Genomic DNA, 14620 nt, shown 5'->3' on the forward strand with positions numbered 1-14620 from the left:
GAACTTATCCTTCAACTGATTCAACTGGGAGGCAGGGGAAGAGATAAGACTAATTATCCCTCTCGAACCCCAAGGGTTCTAGCAATCAGCCTATTATCTTCTCATTAATTCAGTCAACAAATATTTTCTGAATCAACAGTAGGTCCTGGGGATCCCCTTCAACCAGATTCTTTGTCACAACTAAAAGTTCCCACTGTCTTTGGGTTCACTCGCCCCAAACATCATCAAAGGATCAGAGCCCCAGAAGAATTACCAGTTAGAAAATTGGTGTGTCCCAGAAATCAACTGAATTATGAGGTCATGAAGTCTTAAGTGGAGGAGTATAATAAAAGCACAACTTCGTTTCATCAAAAACAACAAAAGAAGCCCGGGGTCACCTGGAACCTAGGAGGCCATCCAATCAGACCATTATTCCACCCCAAGTTTGAACTTCACAGCTCTGAGTTTTCTCCCTTCCTCCCCGACTGCTAATTGCCCTATGACACCTACAAGGAACCTAACTTCTACCTAGCTTTCTATTATGCATCTCTGCCCCTGCAGTGACAAGTAGAAAGAGCACACTGCCAGACAGCCTGGGGAGTGGGTGGGAGAGATGACACACATTCAGGGGCAAAGAGCTAGTGAACCACTCTTGGTAACTGATTAACTAGTGTCATTATACTGAAACCAACATGCTTATGCCATGATCCTGCCTTGTTACACGTACTGTATATTGACATATGCTGTTTTAATCTCATTTAAACAATGTGTTGAGTCCCGAGGGTTCTGAGATAAACCAAAGGAGGCCCATTCTCAAGGGACAGGGAGGCAGGGCAACTCCTAAAGCATTCATGGCCAGGCCGTTAATAAGGTCCCTCCAAAGAGAAACGAAAAGGGGTGAAACCAACCAGTGAGCACTAATAAATAAAATGACACGGGTTAAAGTGCAGACCACTCGGGGCAAAGACAGATCTCACAGGAAGTGGGACACCAGGGCCTCTTTCCACAAGCAGGCACACCCTTGGGGCCAGCAAGGTGTCTAGGGGGTGACGGGGGTCACCCAGCAATCAACATGGGTTGGGAGAGGCTGCTGTCATGGTGAACAAACCACAGACCCAAATGAGGCAAGCCACCAGAACACCACGACACCACCAGGACATCCAGCTGGGGAGGTGTAGTCTCCAGGGTGGGGATGGGAGGGGCCTTTGCTCAAAGAACTCAGGAAGGGGGACTGGAGGCAGACCTTCGAGAGTAAAAAGAACCCCGGTGCCACAGCCTATGATCCCATCTGAGCCATGGACACGCTGGGCACATCCGCCTCCCACCACACACAGGTGCCCCCTCTCATCCCCCTGCTTCCAGTCTTTTAGGGCCTATGTAGTTCACAGAATCACAGCTCTAAGGGCCTCACAGAGGCTCTAATCCAGGGTTTTTCAATCCGTGGGTCGGGACCCATCACACTACACAGGGAATGTCTGAGGCTTTGTGGGACATACTGTCACCTACTCAGCTCTGCTGGTGTAGCTTGAAAGCAGCCACAGAAAACATGTAAATAAATGGATGTGGCTGTGTTCCAACAAAAGTTAATTTATAAGAAAAGGCAGCCAGCCCGTGGGCCATAGTTTGCTGACCCACTGAGGATTATGAAGTAGTAGGAAAAACTAACAACTTCTTTTAAGTAAAACAAAATAGAAAAGTAAATATCAGTGTTTGTGCACTACATCTGGTAGAGTGGATAGTAGGCAGTAAAGGTAAGTATGGTTTTATGAAACTTTTGTTTCAGCTTATTTATGTATAATTTATGTGTACTTATAATATTGGACTGCAATATAAAATTTTTAATACTGTGAAATGCAGTCAAAAATTTAAAGGCCACTGCTCTGATCCAACCTTTTCTCTTACATAAATGGAAACTGAGGTGCAGAGAGGTGAAGAACTTGACTAAAGTCACCCAGCTCATTGGTGGCATAGCTAGAATTAAAACCCAGGTCTCTGGTTGTCATCTCAATGATCTTTGCTGTTCCCACGGCCTCTTGCCTCACGCAGAGACTGAACCCAAATGCCAGGTTCCTTTCTCCCTGGTCCGAATCCTGCCGCCCTGCCCAGGTGGCACCAGCAGACATGCGCAGGAGCCAGAGCTGGAGCAGCACCTGCCCTGGAGGCCTGCCAGGCTCTGGATGGTGAGCAGCAGCAGCACCCTGGAGAGCGCCTCGAGCTCCAGGCAGGGCTCCACTAGGCACATATCTGGCAGGAAAGGGGCTTCAGACCCCCAGAAAGCAGAGGCGTGGAGGGAGGCGGAGGTACCTGAGAGGAGACCTGTGTAGTTGCTGGGTGGACCTCGGGGTGAAGAGGGCAGAAGGAGGCCGACTCTAGTGAGAGAAAAACTGACGTGGGAGCATCAGGGGAGGAAAGCCAGATGAAAAGGCCAAGATGAAGGAAAAGAGGCACAGATGGTGAGATGGGGTGAGCGACATGACTCAGAGTTCTAAGCGAGAGACTCGGTGCTCGTTCCCAATCTCCCTGCCTCACAGCCCCCAGCTGCCCTGCCAAGAGTCTGAACAACTAACTCTGGCCCAAAGGAGAAAGGTCACTCACAGGGGGCATAAAACATCATCAGGAGCGGCTTCTCTTCCTTCTTCAGGAGCCGTCTGAAGTCCTGAGACACAAGCAGAGAACACCATAGGTCACAGACAACACAGTAACGAGGTGCCATCCCCCCAGGGAGGGGCAGAGCAAGCACTCCGGAAACCCCCCTCTGACCTGGAGCTTGGGGGACGCACTATAGACTCGTGGCATATCGGGAGCTGAAAGCAGCCCAAAGATCTGCTCTAGACCACTCTCACATATTACGGATGGGGAAACTGAGGCCCTGAGGGGACAGATAGCTTTCTCAAGACCATACGGCGGGATGAAGGAATCAGGAACAGGCTACCAGCTTTACTTTCAGCTCCACCTGAACAATTAAAAGTCTGCGAGGAGCTTTTTGTGTCCCATGAGGCTGTCGACCAGGCTACCCATCTCTACATGTGGTCTGTGGAGCAGATGTGTTGCGGTGGGTGTTTGTCTTCACGTAGGCCCAATCTGGCCAGATGAGAATCTGCCCATCACAGGAACATAGGGTTACCCCATGCCTGCTAATCTCCTCCCCCAATCCCACGCGCCCCCGCCGCACCAGTCATGTCCCAGGAGCCCACTGTGCACACAGGAGCATAGGACAAGGCATGCCACCCACCTCCTGAGGTTACAAGCTACACTGATCATTTGTATTTGTAAAACCCTTAGAACAGAGTCTGGCACATCATTCGGCAATATATAATTATTGGTTAAATAAATACAATAAATGTAAAAAGACCAAGGTCTCAACAGTGCTAATGGAGAGATTTCTGCATAAAGCAGGGTAGGAAACCTTTCTTCCAATGAGAGTCAGCGATGTTCAGGAAAAAGCAAATCTATCAAGGACTGCAGAGAAGCTCCATGACGGAGCATATTTTGATTAAAATAAGCTCCTCTAACCAGTTTCCATAGAAGAAAATTAGAGGTTTTTCTCTTCTGAATAATAAGGAAAATAAGAGGAAATTTCAAAATGCAGCTTTCTGGCAGCAACAAGACATTAGGCAAATAGATAATGGTACATCCCGCACAATGGAATACTACTGCATCATTAAAAACGATGAAGAGAAAATATTTAATGTCATAACGTGATGTGCATGTTACATTAAGTGAGGGGGGAAAAGCAAGTTATAAAACAGCATATAACATGTAATGACACTTTAGTTAATATTTATATACGCATTATGTTGAAAGCCTGAAAGGCTACAGAAGATGCCAGCAGTGGGTATCTCTCAAAGGAAAGCGATGGGTTGATTTTTTCTTTCTTTTATGCTTAAGCTGTATTTTCTAAATTTGCAATGATGAATATGTATTACTTATAATTTTTCAGCTAGATAAAGAAGACTACAAATATTTTATGGGAATTAATAACATTTTATAGTAAATTCTGAAAATGTTTACTCTTGCTTAAATAACTAGAGGGTTAAGGCACTCATTTTAAGACAATTAATAACCAAGATCTTTGACTCTGACTAGGGGTGGAGGATGCAAAATTTGACAATGATCTTCTGGAATCCCTGGAGATAAAACCTGGTAAAAAAAAATCTGAGAAGAAAAGGTTTTCCTGAGCCTGTCGCAATTGGGTTTCATACCTTGAGTAGTAACAAATATTACATTACATTCAAAGATAATCGATCACCTTCAAAAGGGTGGAATGCTATGCTCACAAACATGAATCAGCAATTCAAACTTGCATTTGGAACTTTTAGTTACTTTATGTAACTAAAGCAGCTGTACCTATACTTCTCATGATGAGCGAAAATAGCAGAAAATATAACAAGAGGATTGCTTACAGGTATGAAAAAATATTTCTGCTTAATATTTGTAGTCACAGACAAGCGATCTTAGGAGTGCAAGGGTATGAACATCTTGGGGGAGGGAGGCAGCAGGCTATCACTGTCCAGTGGCCAGAAACATATATCATCACAAAATCTACCTAGCAGCAACAATCCATTTAAGCTGTTTGTTTTCGCATAGCTATAGGCACAGGTGCCACCACATCCTGACACATGCCCCTCTTCCCTCCTCTAAACGTGCTTGTAAAAAGGCTTCATCTTCTAGCCGATGACACTGGCACTTCCCATCCCAGAGAAATGTTGATGCCCAGCCCCTGCATTCGAATCAACACAGACCCACCTGCTTAGCCCATGATGATCACACACGACATCTTCAGAAAGTATAAATGGCATCATTTTCTTTTGGGGTAACAAGCATTAGAGTAATAATTTTCAATGAAAAGGAAGGGGAGGCAGAGGAAGATAAAAGGTACATTTTATGTTATCAAGATAAGAATGAACATTCTCTGTCCATCTATAAAAAAAGTACTGCTTGCCTCACAGACTATTTGGAATGTAACAGAGAAGTTCCTGCCCATCCCTATGTGAAGGCACAGCCAAGCAATAAGGCACACACGTGTGCATGGTGCAAACACATGTACACATAGATGAAGATGCACATTCAGGTCAGGTGAGCAGGCTTCCAAAGGAGGAGGGTTGGGTTTGGAGGGAGAGGGTAAGGCAGAACCATCCTACTCCACTCCCTCAACCCCTCATCCTGGCCAAATGCACAAACTGAAGCTTAAAACGGTAAATAATCTGTTGAAAGTTACATGATGACTCGGAATTGTAGAGACTTGACTCAAGTCTCAGAAAATCCAACCCAAATCTCTCAGACTATTCTAAACAAACAAACAAACAAACAAACAAACAAACAAAACCCCCATAAAGCCGAACCTAGCAACAACCAGATTACATAAGGACAGCACATTTAAATTGCTATTCCTATAAGAAAACTCTAAACACATTAAAATATATTAAACAAGACGGTGAAGAATGGAGGAAGCTCTCAGGCACCCAGCCTGTGATTTCCTGTTGGTTCCATCATGGAGCTGAGAAGGAACATGAGATGTGAGGGCCCTGGCTCAGGTCTCTCGGAGGAAAGCACAGCTGGTCAGGGAACACTCCCATTTCTCAGTTCCTTGGGCATCTCTCCTCAAGAGACCCTAGCTCGGAGGAAGCTTCCAGTGTCCATCAGAATGGATGAGGAAGAAATTACCTTTTCACTGTCAATGTGGACAACATCTTTGGCTCCAGGATCTTCTTCCCACAGTGGGGGCCCTTTGGGATCCTTCAGAAAGGCCACTATTGACTGAGGAAAAGAAGAGAGAAGGAAAAAGTCATTTTAGCCAGGAAAAGAGGGAGGTGGGGGAATCGGGGAACTTTCTCATCTTCCTTCCGGGAGACCCGAGTGCCTGGACAGGACTGCATACGGTGTATGGGCAAACGCTTGGGGATGGGTGTGCCATTCGATAGCCCACCGACATCACTGCTAAGGGCCCTAAAAAGGCACCTCCACCAGCCCCACCGGGATTTTTCAGCATAACGCATTACTCCGGTCAGCTGATCCATACCTACTGTGCTTCTCCATGGACCAAAAAAGAGGAAATCTGAGACAATTAGTTGGCTTATTCAAACCAGAGACACTCTCATGTTTCTGCTAAATCTTATCTCCTCCAGGAAGCCTCTCTGAACAATTTGAATAAAGTTCTCCAGTCCTGTTCAAATAAGATACTTCCACATTCCCACAGCCACTAAAGCTGTCAACCGCAGAAGCAGGTAATCACGCCTACCTGTAACCTGCTTGGTATTTTGTGATCTAAGTGTTAAATACTGATCGTCCTCTGTGGGACTCATGTTGGAAAGCCCCAGGGCAAAGGGCTCATCTCTGTGGCCACCTGGTTGCTGTAATTCTCATCTTGAAAGTCCAAGATGGAGATCTGACGAAGACCTTCAGGATAAAGGGCTTAACTGGCCTTCGTCATGTGGACAGTAAGTCTCTGCTCCTGACCTGCCATACTTCACTGGTCCAGGACAGACATGACATTCCCCTTCCTCTCAGTAACTCTGGGAAATGGAGCTCAAAGTCTATGAGAACCAGAAATAGGTATGAAAAAAACCAGCCAAGCTTCTATCCTTCCATGCTGGAGGGGAGTTGCTGGCCCCCTAGACAACAAATAGAGCCCTCGATGTCCCCCAATTTGATGCCAGATTCCGTTACTTCTGTCCACTTTTATCACGCTCCAATGAGCAGATGATGAACGGGGTGTGTCTGTGTGTACACTGGGGGAGGAAGGCAGCTGAGATAAGAAAGGGACAGACCTTCTTAGTGAGTGAGGCTACAGTCAGCCCATCCACTGTCACACACAGAAGACCCAGTGAGACTTATTATTTCTGGGAACTCCTATTTGGAAAGAGCTACTGTGAAAGAATGGAGGAGAGCCAAGACTTCATAAAATTTCATTCAGGTAACACTCCCTGTCCATCCAAATGGAGCTTTGAAACATCTCTTGGCAAGAGAAGAGGATCATTTCCACCACGACGAAGGCAGATTCGCTTTTTCTTAGCCCCTTGGCAAAGCTCACTATGACAGTACAGGCCAAAATAGAACTGGCAGGGCCCTCCCAAGACCCATACTCATCAACAGCTGCAGAGGCACCTGCCCAGCTGGGCCACGTGAAAAAGATGCTTATAGGTGCCCACCTGTATGCTGTTCCAGGAACATCTGGTGCAGGGGTTCTCAGTCTAGGGTGCACAGTAGACTTCAGGAGCCTGTGAAACCCCAGACTCACATGAAAGCATTTACTTTAATGCATACACATGTGCTGTTTCTAAGGAGAAGGTCCATGGCTTTCATGTGACTCTCAGTAGAATGAGGAACCCAAAAGGGGTAGGAACTACTACCCTGGGGAGCTCCTGTCCCGCAACAGCATGAGCTGAGTTAAAGGGTTAATTAAGCACAGCCTCCCTTTCCCCTGACCCCTACCTCTGCATCAAGGAAAAAAGACGGATGAAGATGGAAAAAGGAAAGAAATTGCCTCTTTTAATGTAACGACTATAACATTCATACTAGTAATCTTGATTTTCCGGTAAAAATTCTTCTTCTTTAATCAAAGTTGAATAATCCCATTCATAGGTTTTCCTTCAAATCAGTCTGACGAGATCTTGGGTGAAAAATCTGCAGAGAGCAGCACCTGGGACCCCACCCTTAGTTGTCCCATCCTTGGTGCTCTGAATCCAAGAAAAATGGCCCAACTGCCGTACCTTGGTCTTCAGGATGGCTTCATGACTGGGAAACCACAGTCACAACTATGGGGCCTTTGGAGAAGGTCACCACAGAGCCATCTGAATTTCAGCTTCCAGGCGCCTCTGGTCCTCACCACTTAAACATAATAAGGATTTTGCTGGACAGACTGCTGACAGGCAGAAAGCCGCTTACACAGGAAGTTCCCTCTTTTAGTTTCCTTCTTTTTACCCTCATTTACTCTCACCAGGCCCTGGCCCTGACAGCGACAATAGCCAGAGTAGGAACTGAGACCCTGTGCCTACCCTGCCAAGGGGTCCTCTGTCTCCATGGAGATATAGAGGCCCAGGAGAAATCCTGAAAGGAAAACTAATCCATGACCAAAGAGGGCCTCAATCTCAGCTGCTCATGCTGAAAAACAGAAGCTGTTAGGCAGTCACAGGAAGGCTACGCCACTTCCTCCTGCCCTGGAGACGCTACCCCACTCCGTGATGGCCCTGTGGGCTTTGAGGGTACTGGGACCAAGGATGCCCTCTCTCCACTAAAGAGACTGATCCTGTATAATGCTCAGCCAACTTCTCCAGTTTATCGATGTAAAAATCACAAAAAGATGAGATCCCACATATCTAGTCTTTGTAAGGAGGAAGACAAAGGCCATGACTTGGCCTCCCCCACCCAAGTAAGCTTAGACGACCAGGACTCCTCACTCCCTTCCTGGTACTATAGTTCTGAGCAGCTGCTATGCCCTGCTCCACAATTCTAGGACAGATTCCTCAGAGGGCCGGCTAAGTATACAATGAACACAACCTCCAAAAGCAAAACAAAAGGCCCTGCTCCCTCTTTCCATACTGCATAGGTACCTCCTTGACCCCACCCAGCTAAATCTTATTCCTGGGGAGCATAAGTTCTCTCCAAGAACTTCATCTGACATCTTAACACAGAATAAGAGGGGTTAAACAATTCTAGTTGGTAGAATTTTCTCTAAGTGTCTAAGTGAGTGTTAAGATGATGAGTAATCAAGCTGAGTCTGTATCAGGTAAAAGCTGCAGCAACTGAAAAAAAATGAGATGACCAGGGAGCTGGGGCGGGGTGAGGGAGAGGGGCACTGACAGCTGCACAGACAGATGAACAGACAGGAAAGAATAGAAGGAGACAGAGAGAGAGAGAGACAAAGAGAAAGGAGCACAAGGTCGAACCCAGTCTGAGAAGCAGGAAAGTCAGAAAGAGAGAGTTCTGCAGATGTTGGGAACAGAAGAGATACATGGCCCCAGCCAGGGCAGGGGAATGCCACCTGGACCAGAGGCAGAAGAAAGCTGGTTTGAGGAAGGGAATGCACATGGTGAAGGAGCAGAGTCTAAGAGCAGGAGAAGGGCTCAAGGTGGGGCAGCTGCTTTGTGATAACAGGACAGCACCTGCAGGATCACCATACTTATGTTCACTGATGCTTCTTTATTGACTTCTGAATTGGATTTGTAGCAGGGAACGACTCGGTGACATCGGCATCTCATCCGGAACAAGCTGCATAAGCCCGCAGGTGCCAACCTGCCCGTGTCCTGCACGCTGTGCTAACCTGGGCACGGCAAGCCTCTTCTAGCCTATGGGTAGTTACGGTGGGCACTGCTGCAGAGATGAGGAAGGGCCCGAAACCACAGCAAAGGGAGAACCAGGCTTTTGGAGGGGAGAGGCATGAAGTCACATGCTTCACTGGACGACCTCTGATAGATTCACAAACTAACTACAAGGTTGTCCGTCCCACTGTGATAACAGTTACAAACTTTTTCAGATATTCTGCTGACATATGCTCTAGAGATAAGAACCCCTCAGGTCATTCGCAAGAGCTATTTGTGCACTCTACCCTTCCTTCTCTCAGAGAGAAGCTGCCAGACTTTTGGCATCCATTCAGACTCCAGCTCTGCTGAGAACGAGGGAGGTAAATTTACCTTAAATGTCACAGCTCGGTTATATTCAGTATGAAATGCACCATCCCTGTCAAACGAGGAGAAAAAGGTGTTAACTTTAGGAGTGGTTGTGAAGATACATACCCTTGGTTTCTGTAGCATCATAATAAGATTCAGCTATTGAATACATTTCAAGAATTTTTTTTTTTAAAGAAATAATTGTAAACACAGGAAAAAATCATTTTGAAATCAAATTGATCTGCCTAAAAGTCACTATTAACTGAGAATACCAATGAAAGCTTTTGGCACTCACTTGGAAATTGGAAATGATCATGTGTGTACTTACTGATAATGGAATAATTCAACCTTTTTGTCCTTTGGGCTCAGGTCAACTTTCATCTTCTTGCACAATTTTCTACTCTCTGCATCACTGAAAGACACAAATGTCAGAAACCATTTGTCGCCTGAGGTGCTCACAAAGGTGTTGACAGAGTAAAATCTGCTGGTGGCCTAAGAATAAGCCAGGTAACTTGGAATTCTCAACAGCAGGATAGTAACCAAGAGGATATGGGCTGATCAAAAAAGACAGAGGTAAGCAGATGAGGAAGCTGTATCAGTACATGTTAGAGGCAACACAGAGAGGTCCAAACAAAGGAAGTGCCCCAGAAGCTTAGGGGGTGGTCAGCCCATTCTAAGATGAAAAATAAACTCAGTGTAGATCAGTGGGTCCCAGTTCTGGCTGCTCACTAGAATCACCTGGGGAAGTTTAAAAATTACCGATTCCTTGGCCCTCCCCAGATCATTACTTCAGAATCTCTGCCTAGGGCCCAAGCAAGTTTTGGTTTTTCAAGCGCTAATGTGTGCCATATGCCACCTACTATATACCACCTGACCTAGGTAAGAGGAAAATGTTTTACGATGTTGTAATCTGACCGGGTATTGACAAAAGCCAACAGGAGAAAGGAAAAAGCTTCAGTGATGTGCTAGTGTCTGCAATATCACCCTCTTGCAACTTCTCTAATAAAAAAGGTCTGTTGGGTGCCATTCACCATTTACAAAGTGCTCATGCATGATCTCATCTAATCTTGGTTTTCTTCCTGTTAGACTGATGGATCTCAAAATGTAGCCCCTGGACCAGCAGCACCAGCATCACCCAGGAACCTCTAAGAAATGCAAACTCTCAGCCCCATCCCAGACGTACTGAATCAAAATTCTGTGGGTACAAGAGCAATTGTTTTAAGGAGCCTTCCTGGTGATTCTGACACATGCCACCAACCTGCACTAATTTGGCTTTCCCTATGCCCTATACCAGCTCCCTCAGAGACCTTACCTGCTTTTACAGATCCCCCAAGACCTCACCACACTCAGGCAAATGTGACCAACAGCCAGCCAAAGGCAGCCCACCAGCCCATCCATGAAGGGCCCTGCTCCTTGTTTCAGGGCCCACTCCCTAGACCTGAGTGGACTGGGTGAGGGTTTCTCAGCCACCCAATCCACACTGGTCTCCACTGACGACACTACATGAGAAACTTTGTTCTGCCAGGTATGACATCACCGGAGGGAAGTCCCTTCATCTCCCACCTGTTTACATACCTTACTGCCTTCTACAGCCATTGGCTTCACACAGCTGTGCACCAGCCCCGGAACAGATGGACTAATTAAACCAAGCAAAATCGTGGGATCTCATTTTAAGTGTAAATACGCAATTTGCAATTCAAGAAGCATGTCTTCCTGGAGAGGTGCGTGTGGGTCAGAGCAAAGGAGTGTGGGCACGCTCAGGGCCACCCCCCTGCTCCCACCCTCACCCCAGGCCCGGGGCTTAGTTCTGCCTGTGGTAGCCATCACTGTGGTCATTTCCTCGTCTAGCTTCGGCAAACACTGGAGACTCAAGAAATGCATGATGAATTCAGAAAGGGAAGGGTAATGATGTTGCCATGGCTGCTCTCCCAAGGCGAGGGCATTTTAAGAGAGGACGTGCAGAGAGAAGGGCTAAGCTTGGAGTGGGAGGAAACCCTGCGGGCCAAGAGTACACATCAGAAGGCCCCTGGAAGGGCGGCCCGCCACATCCTCTCTTCAAACTCTTAGCCTAAAGCCCCGTGGGGACGCCACACACGCCTGCACTGACAATGGCTATTGCATTCTGGGTCTACCCCATCCCGCAGGGCTGTGGTGGCACCACGCAGACAAGCAGCAGGTCTGTTTGGGAACAACTGTGTCTGAGGTGCCCTTTCCCCACCTGAGTTCATTCCCCAGAAGAGAGGGCCCGGCTCAGGATGTTTACAACTGTTCACTTGTCACTTTCCTTGTCTAGCTTTGTTCTGCTGCGCTCAACCGTTTCTGTGACCACCTACTGTCCACCCAACAGCAACAGCACATAGCACCAGGGGCAGGAACCAAACCACTGTGGGCCTCTCTCAGCCCCACGCTCGCATTCAGCAGGGGTACCCAAAGGGCCTGCTCATACTGTTGTGCCTGTGGTGGCCATTCAAACTCTGCAAGGCAGCCGCTGGAGGGGAGGAGTGTGACACCATGCTGGCTCTCTCTTCCATCAAGCCTGGCTGGAAGCCTCTTCCTATGACTTTCACAAAGCAGAGAGGAGTGACAGGGATCAGTCATTCTAATCCCAATCCCTGCTCGCACCGCCAAAACCTACTCCCTGGAAATGTCTTGCTGCAGCCTTAGGTGCCCTGTGAGCCTAGCCCAGGCTTAGGAACAATGCTTTAAACCAACCACCTTGGCTGGGTGGAGCTGGGAGGCCACAGAGGTTCTCTTGCCTGTTTCTCAATGTGGACTCCTGCCTGCAGCCTATGGCTCGCACTCTGGTTAAGCTAATCACGGCTCTGTCTCTGCCATAGGATTCCTCGTCACAGACTCCGCATGACCTTCTTCCCTCCTTACCTTATACAACATGCCCCAAGGATTCTCTCCTCTCCCCTGCCCCCTACACACACGAATACAATTGCACAATTCTCAGAGGGGTCGGTGGGGAGATGGCTTCCTGTCATCTAAGCACCTCTACCATCCACCTCTAGCACTTCCTTTGCTGCTGTCTCTCCACAGTGCATCTCCACAGCTGACCGACATGTCCAGTGACTGTCATTCCCATCAGAAATGTTGGCTGCATGAAGACAAGGGCTTTGTTTTGCTCATGGCTGTTTCCCCAGGGTTACAACATCAGCTGGCACATAGCAGGCCCTCTATAAATCACCTGAATGAATGAGTGAATGACTGATGCTGTCTTGTGGCTGCTGGGAGGAGGCTCTGCACTTCTGGCTTTCAGGGCTCTGGGCTCTGTCTGTTGAACTGCAGGAAACCTGCCAGGTGACACTTCCTGACAGTGCTCTGTCAGATTAGCTCCCCTCTCTCCTACAAATCTGTCTCTCAGAGAAAGAGAGAGTGTACTAATTGTGCAGTATAGACAATAAAAGTCATAAATGTTGAAGAAGAAGAGAGAAATTACCCAAGCTCAGGGACTTAAAAGGATCTGGGTTGAGAGATTAAGCACAATTAATTGATCTACTGGCTACCTCCTTCTCTCCTTCTCTTCCCTAGCCAATGACTGAGGCTCTAGCGGGTAAAGGAGACATAGGCAGTGAGCAGGGAAATGAGATGCTTTGTTGCAGTGGAGAGGGAGGGAGAAAACCTCCATGGATCATGGAGAGTAGACTGGTCGTGCAAAGGGCCTCACCTGCCACTCAATCTGCTCATAGTGCTGGAGCCCCGCCTCCCTCTGTCCGTTTACTCATCCACGACCTGCTACATCCTTTCTCACTTCGCCTCCCCAGAATGTAGAGAAAAAGATGACAGAGGCCTGTACACACTTCCCTCTCACCCTGGGCCCAGACAGACACATGCATGGTGTTTTCATTTGAATTTGTTGTGGAGTGGCTGCCTAGTAGTGTGGAGTAGCTGCTGCAGACGTATGGAGCTGTGTTTATCAGATCTACTTGTGCAGTAACAATCATCCAGGAGACTGGCAATTCCCACTCCTGGGAGTCAGACCCAGAGATGAAAGAGTGGGGAGAGCGAGAAGAAAAAAAAAAACAAGGTGCTGGAGTCTTAGGAAGGGGAGGTATGTGACTTTCACAAGTTGCAGCCTAAGTACCAAAACCTCCCTGGAGGAAGGCCCAACTGCCATCAAGAATGACTGACGGCTTCTAGATTTGGCTCTGCCATTAGCCAGTCTGTGACCTCCGGTGAGGCCCTTAGTCTCTCAAGCTGCAGAATGCAGGAGTTGTCTACGTGAGCTGAATGGAGCTTTAAATTCTTCTATAGGTCAAGTAATTCTAAAGCATCAAGGCAGTCTGCCTATATCCTGATGGATGAACTAGGAGCCAGAATCCAGGACCAAAGGTGGAGACCCAAAAAGATCTGAACCTCTGTCATCTCTCTCCTAGCCCCCGATCAGATCCTCACTAAGCCACATGGCATCCTTATGTCCACACAAGCCACAGACAGCCTCCCGCAACAAGGGAGAAAGCAGACTACACTAAGAACCAGAGGCAAGGCCCCCAGCCTGTCTTGGCCACTGTGTGCCCTTAGCTAATGCAGATGTCTCTCTCCTGGGCTCCATTTCCCCATCAAAGAAGGGGAAGATCTCTTTCTCCCATCTGCCATGTCTGACATGGCGGGATCCTGAGCCACGGTCTTGTGACCTCCGAGGCTGGGTAGGAGAGGAAAGGGAGGAAGCGGCCTAACTTCAGAGACATGAAAATGGGAGACAAGGAGCAAGTGAGCAAGAAATACTATCAGAGTGACTGCCAGGTGCCAAATACCAGGGACAATATGAACAAATGCAGCGGAAGGACACAGACAGGAGACAAAAAACAGTTCTGGAATAGCTGGGCCTTCAACTTGGACAGATCTTGGTGGTCTCACAGCACTCGCTGATGAATGGACTCACTCTGTATAGCAGGGCTCCTCCCAGGTCTGGCTGTTCTCCTTGGTACCTACCTCAAGAAGGCACATAATAAAGTATGAATTATGCAGCACGGTTAATAAAAGTGATGGGAATAGAGAGAAAGAGCGTGCCTTCTCCTCTATCTGCCTCCCCA

The 14620-nt window shown here is 47.6% G+C and overlaps 1 protein-coding gene across 1 annotated transcript in view; it reads right to left on the minus strand.

Moving 5' to 3' along the window:
- The window catches only part of PDIA5 (protein disulfide isomerase family A member 5), a 74021-nt gene that overhangs the window by 42712 nt on the left and 16689 nt on the right, over window positions 1-14620 (minus strand). Inside the window, exons 4-7 of the mRNA XM_023520447.1 lie at window positions 9913-9996; window positions 9609-9654; window positions 5644-5736; window positions 2575-2635 (exon numbers count right to left, since the gene is read on the minus strand). Coding sequence (XP_023376215.1) covers window positions 2575-2635; window positions 5644-5736; window positions 9609-9654; window positions 9913-9996 — 284 coding nt within the window. The remainder of the gene's footprint in view (window positions 1-2574; window positions 2636-5643; window positions 5737-9608; window positions 9655-9912; window positions 9997-14620) is intronic.

Source organism: Pteropus vampyrus, unplaced genomic scaffold (genome assembly GCF_000151845.1).
Source record: "Pteropus vampyrus isolate Shadow unplaced genomic scaffold, Pvam_2.0 Scaffold1, whole genome shotgun sequence".
Classification (NCBI taxonomy): domain Eukaryota; kingdom Metazoa; phylum Chordata; class Mammalia; order Chiroptera; family Pteropodidae; genus Pteropus; species Pteropus vampyrus.